Source organism: Aethalodelphis obliquidens, unplaced genomic scaffold (assembly GCF_003676395.1).
Source record: "Aethalodelphis obliquidens isolate GAN/ISIS:26980383/991018 unplaced genomic scaffold, ASM367639v1 scaffold53, whole genome shotgun sequence".
NCBI classification, from domain to species: domain Eukaryota; kingdom Metazoa; phylum Chordata; class Mammalia; order Artiodactyla; family Delphinidae; genus Aethalodelphis; species Aethalodelphis obliquidens.
This window is the reverse complement of record NW_020837997.1, coordinates 803,290-828,599: the sequence shown is the minus strand read 5'-3', so window position 1 is coordinate 828,599 and position 25,310 is coordinate 803,290. Positions and strand designations below refer to the sequence as shown.

General features: G+C 54.1%; 1 protein-coding gene across 6 annotated transcripts in view; it reads left to right on the top strand.

Annotated features, from left to right (window-relative positions):
- The window catches only part of NOTCH3 (notch receptor 3), a 33,974-nt gene extending 8,917 nt beyond the window's left edge, over positions 1-25,057 (top strand). The window contains exons 8-33 of one of the 6 annotated variants that reach the window (XM_027084476.1): positions 47-232; positions 858-971; positions 1,215-1,328; positions 1,891-2,124; positions 2,245-2,355; positions 2,843-3,035; positions 3,111-3,262; positions 3,485-3,598; positions 4,049-4,204; positions 5,110-5,335; positions 5,742-5,943; positions 6,150-6,303; positions 6,683-6,867; positions 7,434-7,566; positions 7,652-7,909; positions 7,991-8,109; positions 8,557-9,122; positions 10,532-10,864; positions 12,771-12,925; positions 13,024-13,246; positions 14,167-14,251; positions 16,925-17,087; positions 18,161-18,513; positions 18,779-18,926; positions 22,060-22,157; positions 22,965-25,057. In XM_027084476.1, coding sequence (XP_026940277.1) covers positions 47-232; positions 858-971; positions 1,215-1,328; positions 1,891-2,124; positions 2,245-2,355; positions 2,843-3,035; positions 3,111-3,262; positions 3,485-3,598; positions 4,049-4,204; positions 5,110-5,335; positions 5,742-5,943; positions 6,150-6,303; positions 6,683-6,867; positions 7,434-7,566; positions 7,652-7,909; positions 7,991-8,109; positions 8,557-9,122; positions 10,532-10,864; positions 12,771-12,925; positions 13,024-13,246; positions 14,167-14,251; positions 16,925-17,087; positions 18,161-18,513; positions 18,779-18,926; positions 22,060-22,157; positions 22,965-24,011 — 5,822 coding nt within the window. In that variant the 3' untranslated portion in view covers positions 24,012-25,057. Of the gene's footprint in view, positions 1-46; positions 233-857; positions 972-1,214; positions 1,329-1,890; positions 2,125-2,244; positions 2,356-2,795; positions 3,036-3,110; positions 3,263-3,484; positions 3,599-4,048; positions 4,205-5,109; positions 5,336-5,741; positions 5,944-6,149; positions 6,304-6,682; positions 6,868-7,433; positions 7,567-7,651; positions 7,910-7,990; positions 8,110-8,556; positions 9,123-10,531; positions 10,865-12,770; positions 12,926-13,023; positions 13,247-14,166; positions 14,252-16,924; positions 17,088-18,160; positions 18,514-18,778; positions 18,927-22,059; positions 22,158-22,964 lie in introns of all 6 variants that reach the window. The other 5 variants (XM_027084477.1, XM_027084478.1, XM_027084480.1 and 2 more) reach the window with 5 other exon arrangements.
- The last annotated feature ends 253 nt before the right edge of the window (positions 25,058-25,310 follow it).

Sequence of the window (25,310 nt, the reverse complement as noted above, 5' to 3'; positions counted from 1 at the left end):
AGTGGTCAGCTGGCCACACCTACACCCTCTGTGACTCCTCCTGCAGGTGCCAACCCTTGTGAGCACCTGGGCCGGTGCGTGAACACACAGGGCTCATTCCTGTGCCAGTGCGGCCGTGGCTACACTGGTCCGCGTTGCGAGACCGATGTCAACGAGTGCCTCTCCGGCCCCTGCCGCAACCAGGCCACGTGCCTTGACCGTATAGGCCAGTTTACCTGCATCTGCATGGCAGGTGTGTGGTGGGCGGGGCTGGTGCGGGGCCTGAGGTGGGGAGGCGGGGTGAGAAAAGCCTCAGGCTGGGCAGGGGGTGGGGGGAGGGAGCTGGGACTGTGAGGCTGAAGCCTGGGGTGAGGTGGAGGCGGAGCCAGAGCAGGATCTTGTGCAAGGTTGCAGGCATGGTCAAGTGGAGTCGGTGGAACCTCAGATGGGCTGGGAGTGGAGTCTGGACACTATGGGGTGGCAATGACATGAGGGCAGGACCACGGTCTGGAGTGATCAAGGCGGAGCCTGCAGACAGAAATGCACTGATGCCGGGGATGGGATTGAGGCTGGGCACAAGGCTGTGGTGGGCCCTGAGGCTGGGACCTAGGGACAAGACAGAGTCTGAGGACTGGAGAGGGCAAGGGCTGGTCTGAAGGCAAGGCCCATACGGAGTCTCAAAAGCCTTGAACCAGTTGGGGCCACAGCTGAATGAAGGTCCAGCCTGAGTCTAAAAACTGAATCTAGGGTTGGGAGGCAGCAAGGCCAAGGCTCAGGGGAACTGTGTGTTAAGTGGGAAGGGGGTACGTCCCCCGTTGCTCTCCCTTCAGACCGGAAGCTAACCCCCATTGCCCTAATCCCCTTCCCTCTACCCCCAGGCTTCACAGGCACTTATTGTGAGGTGGACATGGACGAGTGTCAGAGCAGCCCGTGTGTCAACGGCGGAGTCTGCAAGGACAGAGTCAATGGCTTCAGCTGCACCTGCCCCTCGGGTGAGGACTCTGGGCCAGGGAACCTGAAAAAGACGAGTCTCTGAAGGGGCAAAGGCTCCAGGATGGGAGCTTATAAGACCATGTTAGTGGTTACCTATCATAACAGAAACCACCTTATGAAAAACATTGGAATTAATTTAAAACTAAGTAAATGGACTCCCCACCCAAACAAGGCAGCTCTGGTGAGGGGTGACTGCTCTGACCCTGTCTGGCCCTCTGTTCCTCCCACACCCCCCACTCCAGGCTTCAGCGGGGCTATGTGTCAGCTGGACGTGGATGAATGCGCCAGCACACCCTGCCGGAATGGAGCCAAGTGCGTGGACCAGCCGGATGGCTATGAGTGCCGCTGCGCAGAGGGTGAGGGAGGGCCAGTGACGAGTTGGCAAGAGTCTGGAGGCGGGGCTAGTGGGGGAAAGGGCCAATAATTACCTTGGGGAAAAGTTGGGGGCAGGGCTGCAGCAAGGCAGGACCTCAGCAGGGCCAATGAAAGAGCCAGGAGGCGGAGCCAATGATGGACACAAGCAGAGGTAAGGCTGGGGGGGAGGCCAAAGGGTCTAGCAGGATAGGTGTGCACTTAACTGGAGGGGTGGGGTCCGACCCCCTACATCCCCAGGCACCTCCCATGTGTCCCCATTTACAGGAGAGGGCGAGGCAAATCAGGGCTGATAGTGTAAGGATTGGAAGCAGGGTCACGCTAGGGGTGGGATTTAACTGCGGTAGGGTCCTGGGCAGGGACGAGGCTTGGAGCTTGTAGCTGGATGGAATGGAGCTACATTCAGGGGCAGGGCCTGAACTGAGCCCGCCTCCTGTTGGCTCGATGGGCCGGGCCTGAGGTAGAGCTGAGCCAGAATTGGGCAGAAGCCACGGCTGTGGGCAGGACCTTGGCCAGTGGGCGGAGCCTGACCCTCTGTCCCCGCAGGCTTCGAGGGCACGGTGTGTGAGCACAACGTGGATGACTGCTCGCCAGACCCTTGCCACCATGGGCGCTGTGTGGATGGCATCGCCAGTTTCTCGTGCGCCTGTGCCCCGGGCTACACCGGCACGCGCTGTGAAAGCCAGGTGGACGAGTGCCGAAGCCAGCCCTGCCGCCACGGTGGCAAATGCCTAGACCTGGTGGACAAATACCTCTGCCGCTGCCCTCCCGGCACCACAGGTGGGGCCGGGGGCTGGGCTGGGGCAGAAACAGTACATCTGGTAGGACACAGAGGGCTCGGGAATGGTGCTCCTGGTAGGGCACAGTGGTGGCAATCCCTGCCATGTTGCCCTTCCCCAGGTGTGAACTGCGAGGTGAACATCGATGACTGTGCTAGCAACCCCTGCACCTTTGGAATCTGCCGGGACAGCATCAACCGCTATGACTGTGTCTGCCAGCCTGGCTTCACAGGTGGGCAAGCGGCTGACGCGGAATGGAGGTCTTTATAGGGTGAGGGTGAAATCACCCATCTTTCTTGGCCAGGTTTTGCCCCTCTCTTTGCACACTCTGGTCCAACGAGGTTGTCCACGCTTTGCCCTGAGACAGTGCTTTCTCTCATTGGCGTGTTGTCCCCATATTAGCTCAAGATTATCCTGGAACATACAGGAAGGTGTTCAGACTCAGGGACTGAGGTGTTTCTGAGTGGGGCCAGGGTAACCCTTGGTGGAAATGAAAGTGATTTCATATAAGTTTGGGGACAAGGCAAGGATGATTTGGAGCAAGGTATCTCTGGGTTGAGGAGGTGGGTATCCTAATTTGCACAAGAGATGTTGTGTTGTGAAGCAAATGAGATTGTCCTTGTCCAAGGGTGTGGCTCTGCTAAATGGGGCAAGGTTGTCCCTCCCCGGTAGGCTCGGCTATCCTCGTTCTGGGACGAGGTTGTCTGCCTGCTCCCCAGGGCCTCTCTGCAACGTGGAGATCAACGAGTGTGCGTCCAGCCCATGCGGTGAGGGGGGCTCCTGCGTGGATGGTGAAAATGGCTTCCAATGCCTCTGCCCACCTGGCTCCCTGCCCCCGCTCTGTCTTCCCCCAAGCCATCCCTGCGCCCAAGAACCCTGCAGTCATGGCGTCTGCCACGACGCGCCTGGAGGGTGAGGCCTCTCCCCAACCCTTGATCCCCACTGCTTCCCTGCCCTCCTGCCAGCCCTGACTGCCTCGCCCTTCAGGTTCCGCTGCGTGTGTGAGCTTGGCTGGAGTGGCCCTCAGTGCAGTCAGAGCCTCGCTCGAGATGCCTGTGAATCCCATCCCTGCTGGGCAGGCGGCACCTGCACCAGTGATGGAACGGGCTTCCGCTGTACCTGTCCCCCTGGTGTCCAGGGTGCGTGTCCCCACTTTCCCTCCCCAGGGCTGCCTTTTTCCTTCTCATTTCCCTTCTGTTCCATTCTTCCTTCCTTCTCTGCATTAATACCCCCCCCCCAACTTTTTTTCCTCTCCCATCCCTACCCAGGAGCTTGGGAAGTGGGTATCAAGGTGGGGACCTTGGGGGGAGATGGGAAAATGGAATCTCTCAAGACTGTCTCACTCTGCCTGCCCACTACAGGCCGTCAGTGTGAGCTGCTGTCCCCCTGCACCCCAAATCCCTGTGAACATGGGGGCTACTGTGAGTCTGCCCCTGGCCAGCTGGCTGTCTGCTCCTGCCCCCCTGGTTGGCAAGGTATATCAGCTGCTTCTTCCTCTTCCTCTCCCTCATCTCCTTTGCAACCTGCCCCATACGGGGTGATGCTGGGGACCCAGAGAGGGAGTCACTTCTGGTCCTGCCTTTTAGGGGAGCTTCCTTCTGAGAAGAAACAGAGCTAGACACAGACACTTGCAGCCGATGTGGTCAGTTCAGAAGAAGAGGAAGGGCTACGGGGTTGGGGAAGCTAGGAATCAGGCTGAGAGTTTTGGGGACAGCCTGGAGGAGCAGACCTCAGTCACAGAATGCATTCACCACCCTCTGAAACAAGGAGAAGGCAGTTCTGGAACAGTGTGTGCAAAATGCCCAGAGGCAAACTGTTCTTGCCTTTGTCCAGCTCAGGCTTCAGGTTCTTCCTGAGAGCCAGGTACCCTCAGACCCTACCCTGCACCTTCTAACCCGCTGTGTTATTTTACTCCCCACCCACAGGCTCACGATGTCAGCAGGACGTGGATGAATGTGCTGGCCCCTCACCCTGTGGTCCCCATGGTACCTGCGCCAACCTGGCAGGGAGTTTCAGCTGTACCTGCCACGAGGGCTATAGTGGCTCTTCCTGTGATCAGGACATCGATGACTGTGACCCCAGTGAGTTCAGGGAAGCTCTTGGTGGGGGGTGCTGACCTAGGGAACAGGTTCATCAAGCCCCTGCATGTGCCTAGCACTGTGTTTTCATTTCATCTCCACAGTTATCTTACTTTCCCCATTTTGCTCATGAAAACTGAGGCCCCAAAGAGGTTAAGTGACTTGCCCAAGGTCATGCAGCAAGTAGAGGGATGAGCTGGGAGAGGACTCTGAAGCCTATATAGATTGCCTCTGGCAGCGAGCAAGTTAGGATTGTGTGTGAAGTATGAGATAACAGGCCCCTAGTGAGTCTCCAGGAGCACTGTTCAATGGATAAATAACGCAAGCCACATATGAATTAAATTTTTTCTAATAGCCACATTAAAAAGTAAACAAAACAAACAAAAACAGGTTTATTTAACCTAATAACATAAAAATATTATCACTTCAGTATAATCAATTTAAAATTATTGAGATATTTTACATTCTTTTGTTTTTCATACTGAGTCTTCACAATCTGAAATCTGGTGTCTGTTTTATGCTTACAGTACGTCTCAAATTGGACCAGCCACATGTCAAGGGCTCAAGAGCCACATGTGGTCAGTGGCCACTTTACTGGCTAGCCCAGGCCTGGAGGACACCTCCTGTGCTGAGCCCGGGACTTAAGCAGACACAACTAGTACTTGGCAGCTCAAAGGGACCTTTTTTTGGCTTCTCCAACCCCTCCCCCCTGCCACATAGGCGAGGTTTCCAGATAAGGGAGGGGGTGAGGCCACAGAGGGGACGGAGTTTGATCCCCCTGGCCAAATGTGCCCCACCCGATTAAGCCTGGTCTTCTCCTAATTCCCCTCTGCACAAGACATGGCCAGGTCAGGCTGGACTGACAGGGGGCGAGCTGTGTGACCAGACCTCCTCCTTTCTGATCATAGACCCCTGCCTGAATGGTGGCTCATGTCAGGATGGAGTGGGCTCCTTTTCCTGCTCCTGCCTACCTGGCTTTGCTGGCCCCCGCTGCGCCCGAGATGTGGATGAGTGTCTGAGCAGCCCCTGCGGCCCAGGCACCTGCACAGACCACGTGGCCTCCTTCACCTGCACCTGCCCGCTGGGTTATGGAGGCTTCCTCTGCGAGCAGGACCTACCTGACTGCAGCCCCAGGTGGGTGGGGCCTGTCCTGGGAGTCAGGGGCCCTGGCATCAGATGGGGAGTGGGACCTGAGGAGTGGGGACAAGGGGAGTCCTCGGCTTGGCACCCACCTCAGGACTCTGATGCCTGAGGGGTTCGTGTCCGGGAAGGGGCAGGCCCTCTGTTGGGAGGTCACCTTAGGTACCCTGGTCCCTGAGGGAGCCAGGCCAGACCAGGGTGGGGTCTCCACGTGGCTTCCACGTAGCCCAGAAGTACCTGGTATATCGGGGCTAAGGGACAGGACGGGGAGGGGCCTCTGCTGGGACTGCAGCTTCTCCTTGGGGTAGGGGTTTCACCCACTCAAAGCTAGAAGGGGCCCATGGGGGAGGGTGGGGCCTTTGAGGGGGCGGGGCCTGACGCGCCCCTCCTTTCCCTGCAGCTCCTGCTTCAATGGTGGGACCTGCGTGGATGGTGTGAACTCGTTCAGCTGCCTGTGCCGCCTGGGCTACACTGGCACACACTGCCAACACGAGGCCGACCCTTGCCTCTCGCGACCCTGCTTGCACGGGGGCGTCTGCACTGCCGCTCACCCCGGCTTCCGCTGTGCCTGCCCTGAAGGCTTCACCGGCACGCAGTGCCAGGTGGGCGGGGTCACTGGAGTCTTGGGGGAGAGTCTAGAAGGATAGTCTGAGGGAGGGGCCTGCTGGGTACTCTGATTGGGAAGCCTGCCTGGATCCTGGGGGAGGAATCTGGCGAGGTATTCTGGAGCCTGCCCAGGACTCTGGAGGAGAAGCTGGGTCCGTTTTCAAGGGTCCCCAAGAGCAGACACCGCGGCCTTCCTTTCCAGACGCTGGTAGACTGGTGCAGCCGCACACCTTGTCAGAATGGGGGCCACTGTGCCCGGACCGGGGCCTCTTTCTACTGCCTTTGCCCCTCGGGATGGAGCGGCCGCCTCTGCGACATCCAGAGTCTACCCTGCAGAGAGGCTGCAGCCCAAATCGGTGAGGGGGTGCACGTGACTGGGTTTGGGGGGCTTGGGAGGGTGTGTATGCACATACTTCCTGCTAGTGTGAGCCGAATGAGAGTGCGACAGAGCACGTAGACATGGTGGGGATATGTGACTCTGTGACAGCTGGCCAGGACAAGGACGGTGCGTATGTGTATCACCATGAGACAACCAGGATGTCTGCAACGCTGTGTGTGACTGAGCTGGCGTGAGCTTCGAAGGTGTGTGCATGTCAGTTTCAGGGGATGTGTGACAACCTGACAGAGTGTGGGTGAGACCTTGGTGACTGAAGCTAGTTGGGGGTGTTGGGTGGTGCTGTGTGTGATGTGGGCCGGGAGGAGGGAGCCTGCCTGACGCTGCTCTCCTCTGTCCAGGGGTGCCTCTGGAGCAGCTGTGTCAGGCTGGTGGGCAGTGCGTGGACAAGGACAGCTCCCACTACTGCATGTGCCCAGAGGGCCACACAGGCAGTCACTGTGAGCAGGAGGTGGACCCCTGCTTGGCTCAGCCCTGCCAGCATGGGGGCACCTGCCGAGGCTACATGGGAGGTTATGTGTGCGAGGTAAGGAGTGCCCAGTGGAGGGGACAGGGGAGCTAGTCACTCCTGGGTGGGTCTGGCTACACATTTCTGTGTGTCTATAGCCTGGTGTGGTGTCTCTCTCTAGGCATGTCTGCGTTTTTGCTTTTGTGACTCTGGGTATATCTTTGTGGGTGTCATTCTGGGTAGATCTTAGGGTGTCTCTGTCTGGGTGTACTTCTGTCTTTGGTTGTTTCTTGGACATCTCTATGTGTGTCTCTGTGCATGGTGTCTCTTTGGGTATGAATGCATGTACCAGTGTCTGAATGTGCATCTCTGGTTGTGTGTGTCTTGTGTGTATCTGGGTATCTGGGTGTTTCTCCTGTGGGTCTGTCTTGTGCATTTGTATTGTGTGTGTCCCTTTGCACTGAGTGTATCTGTAGCCCTTGTGCCTGCGTGTCCTTCCATGTCTGGGTGTGTTTCCATGTACTGGGTGTGTGTGTGTTTCTGCACACTGGGCATGTCCTTTTGTACTGGGAGTCTCTGTATCTTCATGGCGAGTATCTGTGTCTCTCTGGGCTGAGTGGGTCCCTGCCTCACCCCCACCGCAGTGTCCAGCTGGCTACACTAGTGACAACTGTGAGGATGACATGGACGAGTGTGCCTCCCAGCCCTGCCAGCATGGGGGCGTCTGCATTGACCTTGTGGCCCGCTATCTCTGCTCGTGTCCTCCAGGAACGCTGGGTAGGCCAGTGTCAGGGTTGGGGGACAGGACGGGAGGCTGGGTTTCTGACCGCTCCTGACTGCTCCCCATCCCCCCTTCCCCTAGGCGTGCTCTGCGAGATTAATGAGGATGACTGTGGCCCAGGCCCACCCCTGGACCCGGGCCCCCGGTGCCTGCACAATGGTACCTGTGTGGACCTGGTGGGTGGCTTCCGCTGCACCTGCCCCCCGGGATACACCGGCCTGCGCTGTGAGGCGGACATCAATGAGTGTCGTCCAGGTGCCTGCCATGCGGCACATACCCGGGACTGCTTGCAGGACCCAGGTGGGGGCTTCCACTGCCTTTGTCATGCCGGCTTCACAGGTAAGCATGGGAGAGGGGGCTGGCCTGCGATCCTGCCTGTGTTCCGCATTGTGGCTGATGCACGTGCTTCTGCTTGCCCAGGTCCCCACTGTCAGACCGTCTTGTCTCCCTGTGAGTCGCAGCCATGCCAGCATGGAGGCCAGTGCCACCCCAACCCCGGCGCTGGGGGAGCTCTGACTTTCTCTTGCCACTGTGTCCCGGTAGGTGGGGTGGACACTCACGTCAACGTCTCTGGGAGAGGAGTGGGATCATGCCCTCATGGTAGGGTGTGGCTTTAGCAGGGAAGAGGTGTAAGATGGAAGGGGTTTCTGGGAAATGTTGAAATTACCTGGAGGTTGTGTGTTTGTGTGTGTGTGTCCCTCTGGAATTTGGAGTTGTGGCCTCTTGGGGAAGGCTGGGCTTACCTGCAAGGTGGGGCTCCAGTGCAAGAGGGAGAGGTTGAGCCAGACCTGGGGAGACTGGAGGTCCAACCTTTCCCAAGTCCTGATCCCCCATATTCCCCTCTCTCTCCCCCTTCAACCCTCAATCCTCTTCTCCACCCTTCCATTTCTCTTTCCCTCCTTCCTCCCTGTCTCCTCTCCTTCTCTCCCTCCATCCCCTGCCCCCGCACTTTTTTTTTCTCTCCTTTCCCCCCACCCAACCCACAGCCGTTCTCCGGCCCGCGCTGCGAGCGGGTGGCACGTTCCTGCTGGGAGTTGCAGTGCCCCGTGGGCGTCCCGTGCCAGCAGACGGTCCGTGGACCGCGCTGCGCCTGTCCCCCGGGGCTGTCGGGTCCCGCCTGCCGGGGTTCCCGGGGGTCGACACTGGGAGCCGCCAATGCCAGCTGCGTGACCTCCCCCTGCCTCCACGGGGGCTCCTGCCGCCCGGAGACGCTGGCGCCCTTCTTCCGCTGCGCGTGCGCGTCAGGCTGGGCTGGGCCGCGCTGTGAGATACCTGCAGCGGTGCCCGAGGCCCCCGAGGAGCCGTCTTGCCCGAGAGCCGCCTGCGAGGCCAAAAGCGGCGACAAGCGCTGTGACCGGGAGTGCAACAGCCCAGGCTGCGGCTGGGATGGCGGCGACTGCTCGCTGAGCGTGAGCGATCCCTGGCGGCAGTGTGCGGCGTTGCAGTGCTGGCTCCTCTTCAACAACAGCCGCTGCGACCCCGCCTGCAGCTCGCCCGCCTGCCTCTATGACAACTTCGACTGCCGCGCAGGCGGCCGGGAGCGCACCTGCAAGTGAGCCGGTCCTCGCTCTGTGTCTTGTCTGTCCATGTGTCACATCTGACCATCCATGGGCCCTGCCTCTCTATCGGCCCATCCGTTTGCCTTGGTCTGTCAGTCAATCCTTAATCTGTCTGTTGGGTTGTCCCTTCACTTGACCCGTCTGTTTCTTGGTGTACCGTCTGCCCATCCATGTGTCACTTGTCTGTCTGTCTTCCCATTCCTGTGCCCTGTCTGTCCATCCTTGTTCCCTGCCTGTCTGTCAGTGTGCCCACCTGTCTGTTCATCCATGTGCTCCTTTTGTCTGTTTTTCTGTCTGCTTCTGCACTCCATCTGTCCCTCCCTATGGCCTGTTTGTTTGTCTTTCTGTCCATCCATGAATTCCTTTTGTCCCTCTATACACCCAACTGTTTGTCTGCACACCTGCTTGTCCATCCTTGGACCTCATCTGTCCATCTGTCTGTCTCTATGCCAGTCTGTCCATCTGTATGCCCCATCTGTCCATCTTTGTGCGCCACCTGTTCATCCATGTGCCTCTTCTCTCTGTCCTTCTGTCCCTTCACACACCCTTTTTGCCCCTCTATATGCCCATCCATCTGTCCATGCTCCTGCATGTCTATTCCTGCCCCTCTTCTGCCATTCTCTATGTCTGTTCATGAGCCCTGTCTATTTGTCCTATGCATTCCATCTGTCCATCCCTGTGCTGTGCTCTGTGTGACCCTCTGTGTGTTCCTCTGCCTGGAACCCTTTCCTTACTTTTATCTTCCTGTCCTCATTCCCACCCTCACTCTCCCCCTTGCTCATTCTGCTCCAGCCACCCTGGCCTTTCTTCCATTCTTCAGATTCCCCAGGCTTGGCCCCACCTCAGGGCCTTTGCACTGGCTGTTCCCTCTGCCTGGAATGCTCTCCTTCAGGAAGCCACATGGCTCCTTCCTCACCTCCTTCAAGTTTTTGCTCAAGCAATGACCTTCTCAGTGAGCTCCTCCCTGGCCACCCACCCCCAGCCTTATTTTTTTCCTTAGCATTTAATTCCATATAGATGTGTGTGTGTGTTTAAATTTAGCCTACATTTAGCCTTTATTGGTGTGTGATCGAAATGCTGTATATTCTGCTCATTCATCTCCTTTAATATCCGTCTCCGCCCACTGTAATGCCAGCTCCACGTGGGTAGGGATTTATGTTGGGGCCATATCCTTAGAGCCTACAGTAGCGCCCAGCACCTAACAGGTGGCTCTCAGTAGTTATTGACTTATTAATAGTTACAAAGCAATGGCTGTGTTTGCAGAAAGCCTGATACATTCCACAAGCACGTGGATACATTCCAGTTCTCTGCGCTTGCGCTGTCTCCAGGGTCTGGGTGCTCTGTGGTGTTTGCGTGCCGCGGAGCTGGAGGCTCCCTTGACCCCGCCCCTCTCTGTCCCCAGCCCGGTGTATGAGAAGTACTGCGCGGACCACTTTGCCGACGGCCGCTGCGACCAGGGCTGCAACACAGAGGAGTGCGGTTGGGATGGACTGGACTGTGCGGGTGAGGTGCCAGCTCTGCTGGCCCGAGGTGTCCTGGTGCTCACTGTGCTGCTGCCGCCGGAGGAGCTGCTGCGCTCCAGTGCCGACTTCCTGCAGCGGCTCAGTGGCATCCTGCGCACCTCTCTGCGCTTCCGTCTGGATGAGAACGGCCAGGCTATGGTCTTCCCTTACCACCGGCCTGGCCCTGGCTCCGAATCCCGGAATCGGCGGGAGCTGGCCCCTGAGGTGATCGGGTGAGTGACTCCCCCCGGGGGAGCCATGGTGCCCACGCAGACGCTAGGCCGGGCGTGGGAAGGGGCACCATTCCTCAGGTCTTGTGCATTTTTTTCCCTTAACATCTGGGAGAGCCTTCTTGGCAATACATACAGCGTCATACAATACATGCATCTCAGTCTTGGCACCATTGACATTTGGGGCCGGATCATGCTTTGCTGTGAGGGGCTGTCCTGTCTTGTGCGCTGTAGGATGTTTAGCAACATCCCTGACCTCTATCCACTAGATGCAAGCAACGCACCTCCCCTCCCTTAAGATGTGACAACCCAAAATGCCTCCAGACACGGGCAAGGGTCCTCTGGGGGAACAGAATAGCCCCTGGTCTAGCACTACTTCCTTCTGGAGAGGCAGGGGTATAGCACAGTGTTTAAGGGCATGTGTCGTTTTTTGTTTGTTTTAGAAATGGAAAATATAGAACTCTCCTGCTGGGGGCCTGGCAGAGGGGCCAGAAGGGAGATGTGGCTTCTGAGCAGAGTGGGATGTGCCACAGGGAGGAGGGCTGGAGGCTAGAGATGAGGGGCAGGGCCTCTGACTGGGTATGGCTGGGATGGGGGAGCCGGAGAGGATAGGTGATGGGTGCGCCAGTCCCTGGCTGGGGTGACTGAGTTGCTGGAAGTGGTCTCATCAAGATGAAGACACAGGGTGAAAACCAGGGGTTACTTTGGGGCTTCCAGAGGGATCTGGGGGTCTCGGAGAGACGCTCAGGAGGCAGTTGGGGTCAGAAGATTGAGAGAAGAAAGAAAAAAGGGTTTGGCAATCATTGCATCCATGGGAGGGACACAAAAAAGTGGGGAGAGATGTGGGGACAGAAGGATCATCTGGGGACACTGAGTCTTGAGGATTGGTTGAAGGAAATTAGCTCGGAAAAGAGAAGGAGGAGAGCCAGGGCCCAGGGCGCTGGGTATCCCAAAGAATGAAAATGTTTGGAGGGTTGGGTTCCTGGAAGCAGAGCCTGAGATGGAGATTCAGATACATGTGATGTATTGGAAGGGTGCTCTCAGTAGACAGGGAATGAGGGAAGTAGGATGGGGCAGGGGAGGAACTGAGGCAGGAGGTAGCCTCAGCCAGGGTCCGGCCTCAGCCTGATCCCTTGGAGGGCTCTGGATGGTGAATAGCACCTCAAAGTTGGTCCCACCTTGAGACAGGAGGGCCAGCTTTTGTACACCCCACATGAGCCAATCCCTGGCTGAAGGCTTCCCTAAGGGGTGTCACCTCCCAAGTGAAGGGATCCCCACTTTGCTGAGGCCAGAGAGGCAGCTGTCAACTGTTAGAAGCCAATGCTCATAGCAGGCAGGAGATGGATACACCAGCCTAATAAAGGAGAAGTTGACATGAAAACAATGACCGTTGGATTCATGGCTCAGAGGACACTGGTGACCACAGCAAGACTTGTTTGGGGAATTGATCAAGAATTTTAAACATATACAAAAACAGAGCAGGGTAATGAACGTTGAGGTACCTAGGACCTAGCATTGACAATGAACACATATGGCCGTTATTATTTCATACATAGTCCCTTCAGTTTGTTCTAGTTCCCATGTTATGTTGAAATAATTTCTAGATAGCATGTCATTTCGTACGTAGACATGTCAGTATGTTTCTGTAAAAAATAAGCTCTCTCTTTAAAACACAATAATACCATGATCACAGTTAAAAAAATAAATATCCTTAATGTCACCAAATATGTAGTAAGTGTATTTAAAAACAGACTGGTTTTGGGGTTGTGGTGGAGCTGGATGCTAGATAGGGGGCAGTGGTGACACGGTGAGTAGAGATGCTCGAGCCTGGTGCAGGGGAGTGGGGCATGGGGCAGGGCTTGTAGGAGTGCCTGCTGAGTCTGCCTGTCCCTCTATTGTGTCCCCGCAGCTCTGTGGTGATGCTGGAGATTGACAACCGTCTGTGCCTGCAGTCGCCTGAGAATGACCACTGTTTTCCCGACGCCCAGAGTGCGGCAGACTATCTGGGAGCCTTGTCAGCGGTGGAGCGCCTTGACTTCCCGTACCCACTGCGGGCGGCACGGGGTGAGGGCCAGCCTGGCGGGTGATGAGGGTGGAACCGGGGCTCCCATGGCGGGGTGGGCCTTGGCCCCCGGTTGAGACCCCCTGCTTCCTGCCCGCAGGGGAACCGCTGGAGCTGCCAGAACCGAGCGTGCCGCTACTGCCCCTGCTGGCTGCGAGCGCCGTCTTCCTGCTGGTCATTCTCGTCCTGGGCGTCATGGTGGCCCGCCGCAAGCGTGAGCACAGCACCCTCTGGTTCCCCGAGGGCTTCGCGCTGCACAAGGATGCTGCAGCTGGCCACAAGGGCCGGCGGGAACCCGTGGGCCAAGACGCTCTGGGCATGAAGTGAGGACCCTGACTCAGCCCATTCCCTGTCCCTGACTGTGGGGCTTTGTGAGCCCTTGAGCCCACCTTGACCTGACTTTGACCTCTGACCCCTACCTGACCCTAACTTCAGACTCCAGCCTGGAAACCCAGTGTTCATCCCCTTGACCACTGACTCGATAATCCCTGGGAATCACACCTGATGCGTGACCTTGGCCCCATTTCCTATGATCCAGTTCCCTCACTCAGCTCCTACTCTGACTCTACCCTGAACCCTCCCTGACCACAGCTTCTCAGATTTCACCCTGATAGTCAAAATTTGTTCCCACATGACTACTGATCTCGTGATCCCTGTCTGCATCCCAATCCCTTGCTGGCTCCGTGACCCTATCCTCTATGACCCCCAATATCACCTCTGACTCTAACACACCCTGACTTTTGACCTCACCTCTGACCCCCTTTCCACCCCAACTCAGTGCTCATTCCCCATGATCCTCAATCTTGGCCTCGGCCGTGGGCTTCACCTCCGACTCCCTGGCCTGTCCCTCGAGACTCCAACCCCACCCTGACCTAATCCCTGAATTTACCCCCTCCTGTCACCCCGTGACCCCCGGCCTCTCTCCACAACCTCCTCGATTCTGGCTACATCTCTCGCCTGTTATGAGGATAACTCTATCCTCCATGACCCCTGATGTCATCTTCTATAACCCCTGCTATGTGCCTGGGACCCTCACCTGTCCCACAGCTGACTGCTCTGACCTCTGACCCCACTCCTGTGCTTCCCCAGTTCCACCTTAAGACCCTGGCCGTCACCCATCACAACCCCTGATGGTACCCCCTGCAACCTTGACCACATCCTGCATCCCCTCAGTGGACCATGTCTCTTGACCCTGCACCCTGCCCCTACTGACCCATTGTCCCCTCCCTCCTCCCCCCCACAGGAACATGGCCAAGGGTGAGAGTCTGATGGGGGAGGTGGCCACAGACTGGATGGACACAGAGTGCCCGGAGGCCAAGCGACTGAAGGTTGTGTCCCCTCCTCTGACCCCTGCCCTCAGGATCCTGGGTTGGGGCTTGATGGCCAGTGGGAGAGCCAGGAAAATCTCTGCTGTCCCTGGCGCTGGAGAACAGTCACAGCACTCACCCCATCCTGGTCCTGGCATCTTTCCAGAGGGCATCCCCTGGCCCAGACAGTGACTCTGCTTTCTCTCTGCTGCATCCAACTTAGTCCAGCGTGCCCAACCTGAGAGCACTCCCAGCTGGGCTTTTCCTGTCCTGGGGCCACAGCTACGGGCCCTGTCTTAGTGAGCTAGGGCTGCCATAATGAAATACCTCAGACTGGTGGCTCAAACAGCAGACGCTTATCTCCTCACAGCTCTGGAGGGTGGAAGTCTACGATCAAGGTGCTGGCAGGGTTGCTTCTTGGTGAGGGCTCTCTTCCTGGCAGGTAGAATGTGCTTTCTCACTGTGTCCTCATGTGACCTTTCCTCTGTGTGTGCATAGAGAGAGAACTCTGGCATCTCTTCCTCTTCTTATTAGGACATTGGTCCTATTGAATTAGGGCTCCACACTCATGATCTTACTTAACCTTAATTACTTCCTTAAAGGCCCTGTCTCCAAATATAGTCATGTTGGGGGATTAGGCCTTCAACATATGATTTTTGGGGAGCACAGTTCATAACAGCCTCCTGCTAGCATTACTTTGACCCTTGGTGAATGCCTTGAATGTACACAAGGCATCTTATTTCATCTTTATGAGGATGCTGTAAAGTAGCTACTGATACACACCTCCATTCTTAGCTGCCTCTCCCCTGCCTATGTTTTCTTTTTTTTTTTTTGGCCGCACTGTGCGGCTTACAGGATCTTAGTTCCCCAACCAGGGATTGAACCCCAGCCCTCGGCAGTAAAAGCGTGGAGCCCCAACCACTGGACCACCAGGGAATTCCCTCCCCTGCCTATGTTTTAATATTTGTTGAAATGAAGACATCTATTACAATTGACAGCTAAAGAAATCTGCTTGCCCCAGGCTTTTTTTTTCTTTCTCATCCAAAAGTGGGTGTTAAGTATATGGTACAGAATGTTTATGATGGCATTTTAGCATTGCGGAATGATTACATCATCCTTATTTTACCAGTGAGAAGCTCAGAGCTCTCATGTGATTTGCCTAGGGTCACAAGCCTACTAAGTGACAGTGTCAGACATTGAATCCACATGGAAGGCTGTCCCATCCTCCTTGGCCCTTTCTGGTTAGCTGTCCATCACCTGGCTCTCCCCTTTCATGAAATTCAACTCCCCACCTGGGTCCTTAAGCTCAGGTCTGGCTTGATCAGGCTCTGCGTTTGGCGCAGGCTGTTGAATGCCCAGGCAGGCTAGTTAGGGATATTCTGTCCTTTTTCATAACTTCATTCTTCCCGTCTGGACCATGAGTCTGAAACGTATTGAGCTCCTCTGAGGGGCCCAGGTGCTAGACTCCTGAGGGTAAATCAGTACATTTGTGTGTGATTATTTGGTCCTGATACCTCACGTTCATATCTGTGGTACCACGTGGGAGCCTACGTGGTATCCGGGGCAACTCCCTGCTTCTCACCTTTCACTCCTTTCCCAGATTAATACTGGGAATTATTATTTTGCTTAAAGATTTCTTCATTATTTATTTATTTATATATTGTTTTGGCTGCGTCAGGTCTTAGCTGTGGCGCTCGGGATCTTCGTTGAGGCACGCGGGATTTTTCACTGCGGTGCGCAGGCTGTTTTGTTTTGGTGCGTGGGCTTCTCTCTAGTTGTGGCATGTGGATTTTTCCCTTCTCTAGTTGTAGTGCTCAGGCTCCAGGGCACGTGGGCTGTGTAGTTGCGGCGTGTGGGCTCTGTAGTTTGTGGCAGGTGGGCTCTAGTTGAGGCGTGAGAGCTCAGTAGTTGTGGCGTGCGGGCTTAGTTTCTCCAAGACGTGTGGGATCTTAGTTCCCCAGCCAGGGATCGAACCCGTGTCCCCTGCATTGTAAGGCGGATTCTTCACCACTGGCTCACCAGGGAAATCCCAATACTGGGAATTATTATTATTGCAGGATCCCCCAATCCCACATTTCTTTAACCAGCGATTTGGAATTTCCAGAGTACAAGTTTTGCATTTCTTCTGTTGAATTTAATTTTAAAGTTTTTTGTTCTTTTTGATACTGTTGTCAATAGAATTGTTCTCTTAATTTCATTTTTGGTGTGTTCCTATCTAGTGTATAGACAGGTGTGTGCTGACAGGTGTTATGCTCTGTGTCTCTTCCGTTTTTTAAAATTAAAAAAAAATTTTTATTTATTTTATTTTTAATTTTTTGGCCGCACTGCACGGCATGTGGGATCTTAGTACCCTGACCAGGGATCGAACCCACGTCCCCTGCATTGGAAGTGCGGAGTCTTAACCACTGGACCGCCAGGGAAGTCCCCTCTGTGTCTCTTCCTTGATCACTTCCATGGGTTCCCAGACCCTCTACCCTTCTAACCCGGATTAAAATCCCAGTTCTTCCTCTTATGAGTTCTCTGAGCTCCAGTACATCAATTTTCCATTTCCTTATCTATAAAAGAAGCGGGATGTTAATGGTTTCTTGGGGCCATATGTGCATCTCCGTGAGAGAAGCCTGTGGGAATGCCCAGACTGTCCCTCTAACTGTGTCTCCCAACCCCTTGTGAGAACCTGGGTCCTTGTGCCTCCAGGTAGAGGAGCCTGGTGTGGGAGCTGAGGATGCCGTGGATTGCCGCCAGTGGACTCAACACCACCTGGTTGCCGCCGACATCCGTGTGGCACCAGCCATGGCATTGACGCCACCACAGGGCGATGCAGATGCTGATGGCATGGATGTCAACGTGCGTGGTCCAGGTCAGGCATCCCTCCCTCCAGGATGCCCTTTATCCATCCTACTCGTGAGAGGTTGCATCTGGGTCTGTTTCTGGGGAAAGCTGGGTGTGTCTGGGTGTCCGTCTGTGGGGGCGTGTGTTAATCAGGACTTTTGGTTGTAACTTTTAATAGCCCAACTCAAGCTAACTTAAGTAAAACAAGGGATTTACTGGCTCTTGTAAATGGAAGCTTCAGGCACATTTGGATCCAGGACTCAACACCTCTTGGCTCCACAGCCCAAGTAGGCTTTTTCCTGCAGGCACTGATAGCTACAGGTGGGACAGGCCTTACAAAATCTTTTTCCCATATGTACCAGCAAAAGTCCCAGGATGAGTTCTGATTGGATGGACATACCAATTCCTGAACCAATCAGTGTGGCCTGGGGCCTGGAATATGCAGATTGACAGGCCTGAGCTCTATTCCTGTCCTTGAAGGAAGGATTTGGCTTTATCTAGGGCTTGAGGACGGAGAATGGGATGCAAGTAGCCTCCTAAGGGAAACGAGCAAATGCTCATGAAGCGTGTAGCAGACCGTGTTATCTAGATCCTCTTGGATTTGTCTTTGCCGCATTTTGGGATATGCCTTCCCCAGCTCTGTTTTGCTTTTGCTCCCAATGACCAGGACCTATGGCTCTCTTTTGAAGCCCTTCAGGCTACCGGGGCCTGAGGTGCTTGGTATTTTATGTCCCTGGGGGCAGCTCCTGACCAGTGGTTGCAGGAGTATGAAAGGGTCAGCTCCTTTGACTCAAGCTGGATTACAACTCTGGGGTACAGCTCAGCTTCCACAGTCCCCCTTTGGGATCAGGCTGAAATAACTCTCCAGGCATTTGCCCAAGGTTGCACACTTGTTTGACTGCCTCCCTCCTTCGTTCTGTGTCCCCTACTACCTAGGAGCCCTTCTGGGACAAATCACATGCCCATGAATCCTCATCCTGGGTTGGCTTCTGGGGCACTTGACACAGGTGTGTGTGTGTGATGGGAGGATTTGCCATTCCCTCTTGTGTTTCCACATGTCCCACTTCCTCCTAATGCAGTGCCCTCAATCGTATTCCCCAGAAAGGCCCTGTGCCCACCTCCCTTGTGACACACTCCTGGTCCCTGCAGATGGCTTCACCCCACTAATGCTGGCCTCCTTCTGCGGGGGGGCCCTGGAAGCAATCCCAGCTGATGAGGACGAGGCAGAAGACACATCAGCCAGCATCATCTCAGACCTTATCTGCCAGGGGGCACAGCTTGGGGCTCGGACCGACCGCACGGGTGAGACGGCCCTGCACCTGGCTGCCCGCTATGCCCGGGCTGATGCGGCCAAGCGGCTGCTGGATGCGGGGGCAGACACCAATGCCCAGGACCACTCAGGCCGCACCCCCCTGCACACAGCCGTCACTGCTGATGCCCAGGGCGTTTTCCAGGTGAGATGGGCTCGCCTCTTTGGACTTCAGAGCTGGGACAGGCATCAGACCGACTTGGGTTCAAGCCCTGGTTCTGCCTTTCAGAGCTCATCTTTCTCCTTTGTAGGATGGGGATATATGGGAGTACAGTTTCTGGCAAGAAGCTATTCCCTGAACCTCATCAGTTCCATGGGGTGTATTGGTTGGGGTCCTCAGAGGGCTTAGAGGTGCTTCTCGTCCCTTTGTTCTTGCCATGACTCCTCCTGCTGTGCCCCATCTCCCTTAGATTCTCATCCGGAACCGCTCCACAGACCTGGATGCCCGCATGGCAGATGGCTCCACAGCACTGATCCTGGCGGCCCGCCTGGCAGTGGAGGGCATGGTGGAAGAGCTCATCGCCAGCCATGCTGATGTCAATGCTGTGGATGAACTCGGTAGGCTGTGGGGGGTAGTGGTGGGTGGGGGCTGAGAGGGTGTCATCTGGGCCCTGACTGTTGGTGTGAACTCACACCCACACTGACACCCAGTCAATGAAACTCGTGTACTCATAACAGGGTTTCAACATGGACCTACACTCATGCATTAAAAAAAAAAAAAATGGCGCCCATTAGCCCATACTGTGTGGCAGTGGTTCAGGGAAAGGTGCCCTTCCCAAGACCCTTCCCTTCCATCTGCTTTGTTAGAAGAACTTACTCTGGTGCCATCTGCTGGACAACTGGTGTAATAAATTTGCAAATCAGCCAGATCCATAGGTGAGGGCCGCTCCGTCCCTGGAGGTGGCTTGCTTGCACAACAATGACCTGCCCTTGGACTCTTAGAAACATCCTTTGGAGCAGGTGTTCTCAATCTCAGCAACATTGACACGTGGGGTTGGATCATTCTTTGTGGTGGGGGCCGTCCTGTGTAGTGAAGGATGTTTTCTAAAATTTATTTATTAAAACATTTTTTTTTATTTTAAAATTTTTATTGGAGGATAGTCGATTTACAATGTTGTGTTAGTTTCAGGTGTACAGCAAACTGAATCAGTTATACATATATCCACTCTGTTTTAGATTCTTTCCCATCTAGGCCATTACAGAGCATTGAGTAGAGTTCCCTGTGCTCTACAGGAGGTCCTTGTTAGTTATCTATTTTATGTACGATAGTATGTATGTGTCAATCCCAATCTCCTAACTTATCCCTCCCCCCTTGTCCCCCTGGTAACCATAAGTTTGTTTTCTACATCTGTGGCTCTATTTCTGTTTTGTATATAAGTTCATTTGTACCATTTTTTAAGATCCCACCTATAAGCGACATCATATGATATTTGTCTTTCTCTGCCTGACTTACTTCACTCGGTATGACAATCTCTAGGTCCATCCATGTTGCTACAGATGGCATTATTTCGTTCTTTTTTTGTGGCTGAGTAATATTCCACTGTATATATGGACCACATCTTCTTTATCCAGTGTAGGATGTTCAGTAGCATCCCTGGCTTCCACCCACTGATGCCAATAGCACCCCACCTCTCAGTTGTGACAACCAAAAATATCTCCAGACATTGCCAAATGCCCCTTAGAGGAAAATCACCCCTGGTTGGGAAATACGGCTTTAGAAGAGCACTGTCCAATAGAACTTTCTGTGATGATGGAAATATTCTTTGTCTGTTCTGTTCAATATGGTAGCCACTGGCATGTGCTGTCAAGCACTTGAAATGTGGCTGGAGTGAGCAAAGAACTAAATGTTTTATTTCATTTAATGAAATAAATGAAATAAATAAAACCTTTAAACAAAGGTTTTAACCTTTGTTTTGCCTACTTAAAAAAACCCCAGCTGTACTGACACATAATTCAGATGCCATGCAATTCATCCATTTCAAGTACAAAATCCAATAATTTTTAGTATAACCACATAGTTGTACAAATATCATCATAATAAAATTTAAAACGTTTTCATCACCTGAAAAAGAAGCTCTCACCTCTTAGCCATCACCCCTTCAATCCCCCTCATCTTCCCGGCCCTTAGGCAACCGCTAATGTACTTTCTCTCTATATGGATTGGTTATTTCATATAAATGGAATCATACAATATGTGGTCTCTTTTGACTGGCTTCTTTCACTTAGCACGATGTTTTTGAGGTTTACAAATGTTGTAGCGTGTATCCGTATTATTTCTTTTTTGTTTTTTAATGAATAAATAATATTCTGTTATATGGATATACCACATTTTGTTTATCCGTTCATCCACCGATGGACATTTGGGTTGTTTCTGATTTTTGGCTGTTATGAATAATGCTGCTATGGACAGTCCTGTATCATTTTTTGTGTGGACATATGTTTTCATTTCTCTTGGGTATATCCGTAGGAGCAGAATTGCTGGGTCACATGGTAACTCTGTTTAACCTTTTAAGGAACTGCCAGACTGTTTTCCACAGTGGCTGCCCTGTTTTACATTCCTACCAACAGTGTATGAAGGTTCCAGTATTTCCACATCCTCACCAACACTTGCTATTATCTGTCTTTTTGTTCTAGTCTTCCTAGTGGATGTGATTTAGTATCTCATTGTGGTTTGATTTGCATTTCCCTGATGGCTAATGATGTTGAGCATCTCTTCACATGCTTATTGTCCATTTGTGTATCTTCTTTGGAGAAATGTCTATTCAGATTCTTTGCCCATTTTTAAATTGGGTTACTCGTCTTTTTATTATTGAGTTGTAGAAGTTCTTCATATAGTCTAGGTATGTCTCTTATCAAACATAGGGTAGGTTTAATATATTTGTAGGTTTTCTTTTTACTTTCTAGATGGTGTCCTTACAAGCACAAAAGTTTTCATCTTGATGATGTCCAATTTATCTGTTTTTGTCGTTTTTGTTATTGTTGCTTGTGTTTTGGGTGTCATATCTAAGAATCTTTTACCTAATTCAAGGTCATGAAGATTTACTCCTATGTTTTTTTCTAAATGTTTTATAGTTTAAGCTTTTACATTTAAGTCTTTGACTCATTTTGAATTATTTTTTTGTATATGGTGTGCAGTAGGGGTCCACCTTTATCGTTTTGCACGTGGAGATAACAGTTGTACCAGCACCATTTGTTGAGAAAGCTATCCTTTCCCCGTTAAATGGTCTTGGTACCAATTTAATTTAACTTATTTTACTGTTTTTTTCCTTTTGGCTGCCCTGTGCAGCATGTGGGATCTGTTTCCCGACCAGGGACTGAACCCAGGCCACAGCAGTGAAAGCCCGGAATCCTAACCACTAGACCACCAGGGAACTCCATTTTTTTTTTTTTTTTTTTGTAATTTTAATTTACATAAATGAAAGAACCGCATGTGACTGGTGGCTATTGCACTGGACAGCACAGCTCTAGGTACCACTGAGTGAGGTCCACGTAGTACCCCCCGTATACGGAGAGTTACATCTACAGGTGTGCACGCACATGGACCCAAACACAGTTACTCAGATACTCGTGGCAGGCCTACCCTCCCCCCATCCCAGGCCATATTCTAGACATTTTCTGTCCCCCTGCTGTTGGGGGGGGCCAGCAAATGAGCCTGGTCCTGACCCTGACCTTCCCTCACTTCCCCCCCCAGGAAAATCAGCCTTACACTGGGCTGCAGCTGTCAACAACGTCGAGGCCACCTTGGCCCTGCTCAAAAATGGAGCTAACAAAGACATGCAAGATAGCAAGGTGAGCCCCAGCCCTTGGCCCACCTGGGAGTCAGCCCCGGCACAGCTTCCACAGGTGGCAGAGAGCAGGTTGGGGTAGGCTAGTGGGGGCATTCACCCTGCCTGCAGCCAGCTTTCAGGTGTGGGATTTGGGCCCAAGGGGTTTCAATAGTGGATCAGAGGAGGAAGTGTATAGCAGTTGCTGGGTGACCTTGGGCAAGTTGCTTAACTCTTTTGAACCTCTGTTCTCATCCTCGAAATGGGGAAGCAACGGTAGCCACCTCATTGCGTCTTTCGAGGATTCAGTGAGCTAAAGCTTTTAGAAAGTGCCTTAGCACATCCTCAATAAAAGGTAGATGTTATGATTGTTGTTTAAAAACCCTTGCAAGGTGGTATTAGTCTCATTTTACAGATGAAAGAGTGAGGCTCAAAGGGGTGCGGGGTTGGATTCCATCCTTATTTAAAATTTCCAAAATTATATTCATTATGGATTCTTTTTGCATTAATCTTAATTTAAAAATTTTTCATTAAAATATCATTTATTTTGATGCCCCCTTAAATTTTATGTCTAAGGCGAGTGCTTCACTCTCCTCACCCCGGTCCTGGCTTTTGCGGCCTGAAGCTTAGTGGGTGCTGGATGAATGTGGCTTAAAGGAAAGAACTTGCCCAATTTTCCCCAGCAAAGCTGAGATTCCGACCGAATCTGGCTGGAGAGTATGAACTCTTAGATCTCAGGTTCCCCCAGAGAGAGGAGGCCTCTGTGATGTTAGCCAGCAGTTAATCCTGACTCTTGTGACCCTGACATCTTGTGGGTTCTGGGCCGCCACAGGAGGAGACTCCGCTGTTCCTGGCCGCCAGGGAGGGCAGCTTTGAGGCTGCCAAGCTGCTGCTGGACCACTTTGCCAACCGTGAGATCACAGACCACCTGGACAGGCTGCCCCGGGATGTGGCCCAGGAGCGGCTGCACCAGGACATTGTGCGCTTGCTAGACCAGCCCAGTGGGCCCCGTAGCCCCCCTGGCCCCCACGGCCTGGGGCCCTTGCTCTGTCCCCCCGGGGCCTTCCTCCCAGGCCTCAAGGTGGCACAGTCCGGGGGCAAGAAGAGCCGGAGGCCTCCTGGGAAGGCGGGGCTGGGGCCTCAGGGCACCCGGGGGCGGGGCAAGAAGCTGACCCTGGCCTGCCCGGGGCCCTTGGCCGAGAGCTCGGTCACGCTCTCGCCGGTGGACTCGCTGGACTCCCCACGGCCCTTTGGTGGCCCCCCCGCGTCCCCTGGCGGCTTCCCCCTCGAGGGGCCCTACGCGGCTGCCGCGGCCACAGCCGTGTCTCTGGCACAGCTCGGTGGCGCAGGCCGGGCAGGTCTCGGGCGCCAGCCCCCCGGGGGCTGTGTGCTCAGCCTGGGCCTGCTGAACCCCGTGGCCGTCCCCCTCGACTGGGCCCGGCTGCCCCCACCTGCCCCCCCAGGTCCCTCTTTCCTGCTGCCGCTGGCCCCGGGACCCCAGCTGCTGAACCCCGGGAACCCCGTGTCCCCCCAGGAGCGGCCCCCACCGTACCTGGCAGCCCCAGGACATGGCGATGAGTTCCCCGCGGCCGGGGCCCACAGCAGCCCCCCAAAGGCCCGCTTCCTGCGGGTCCCCAGCGAGCACCCTTACCTGACCCCATCCCCAGAGTCCCCCGAGCACTGGGCCAGCCCCTCACCTCCCTCACTCTCGGACTGGTCCGACTCCACGCCCAGCCCGGCCACTGCCACCGGGGCCACGGCCGCTGGGACACTGTCTGCCCAGCCGCTCCCCCTGTCGGTCCCTGGCCCTCTTGCTCAGTCCCAGACCCAGCTAGGGTCCCAGCCTGAAGTCACCCCCAAGAGGCAAGTGTTGGCCTGAGGGCTGCACAGTTCCTAGATTTGGGGAGGCTGTAGAGACACCCCATCCTGCTTCCTCTCTGTCTCCCCTTTTAGTCATTTCATTCTCTCTAATCTCTTCTCCTGCACCCCACCCTCCTTGCAGCGTGACCAAGACAGGTCACAAGCCTAGGGCTTCAGTCTTCCTTTATTTATAAGGGGTGCAGGCTGACCCCCACCCTTTGGGTCTTGTGGTGAGTCTGGGACATGCTCCTGCCTCTCCCCTCTTCCTGGGGCCACCGCCCCTCCAATTCTCTCCTGCCTTCTTGCCTCCTCTGGCCTCTCTCACTCATGTTCTGACACAGATGGATTATTATTATTATTTTTTTTTACATTTTGTATAGAAACAAATTCATTTAAACAAACATTATTATTATTATTTTTTACAAAATATATATATGGAGACGCTCCCTGCCCCCTGCAAACCCCCCAGTGCCCCCGTGGGGCTGAGTCTGTGGGCCCATTCGGCCAAGCTGGATTCTGTGTACCAAGTACACAGGCATGACCGGGATCCTGTGTACCAAGTACACGACCCTGGTGTGTACCAAGTAGGCACCCTTGGGCGAACCCTCTGGGGCTAGGGGTCGGGTGAGACTTGGGAGCCTTCTCCCCACCCCACCTCCCTCACTTCACTGCATTCCAGATGCAACTTATTCTATAGCTTTGCTGGGGGAAGTGCCCTTCTGGCCTGGAGAGCCTGTCCCCAAGCCCCCCCTCACAGAGTGTGGGCCGCCTCCCTTTGGGAACTGGGGGGTGGGGTGGCCGGTGGGAATATGAGGACCAGGGGAGACACGTGCATTTTACTTTGTCTCCCTGTAAATATGGGCCTGCAGGGAGGAAAGGAGCTGCCTGCGTGGTACCTCCTCCTGGTACTCCCCTGGCCCAGCCCCAGGGCAGAATAGAAGTATTTGTAGGCTATTTTTGTAATATAGCTTCTGGTCACAGTCCTTGTGTAGCTAAATTCCCAGGCCTTGCATTGTACAGCCCCCTTTCCCCTCACCACCTAATAAAGGAATAGTTAGCACTCAATGTCACTGTCTGTGTCTAGGTAAGTTTCGGGGGCGGGGGGTGGTAGTGTGGGGTTTCTGTCTCTTCAGCGCTAACTTTTGAGACAGGCTGGGACCTGGGACCCTTTGCTGCAGTACTTGCACCTGGACGAACATCTACTGGAGCAACAAAAGACAAAGGAACTATAAGGGACTAAAAATAACTGTGGGCATGTGCAGTTGGGGCAAATTATGGCCAACAAGATACCAAAAGACCAAAAAAAAAAACCCAACTG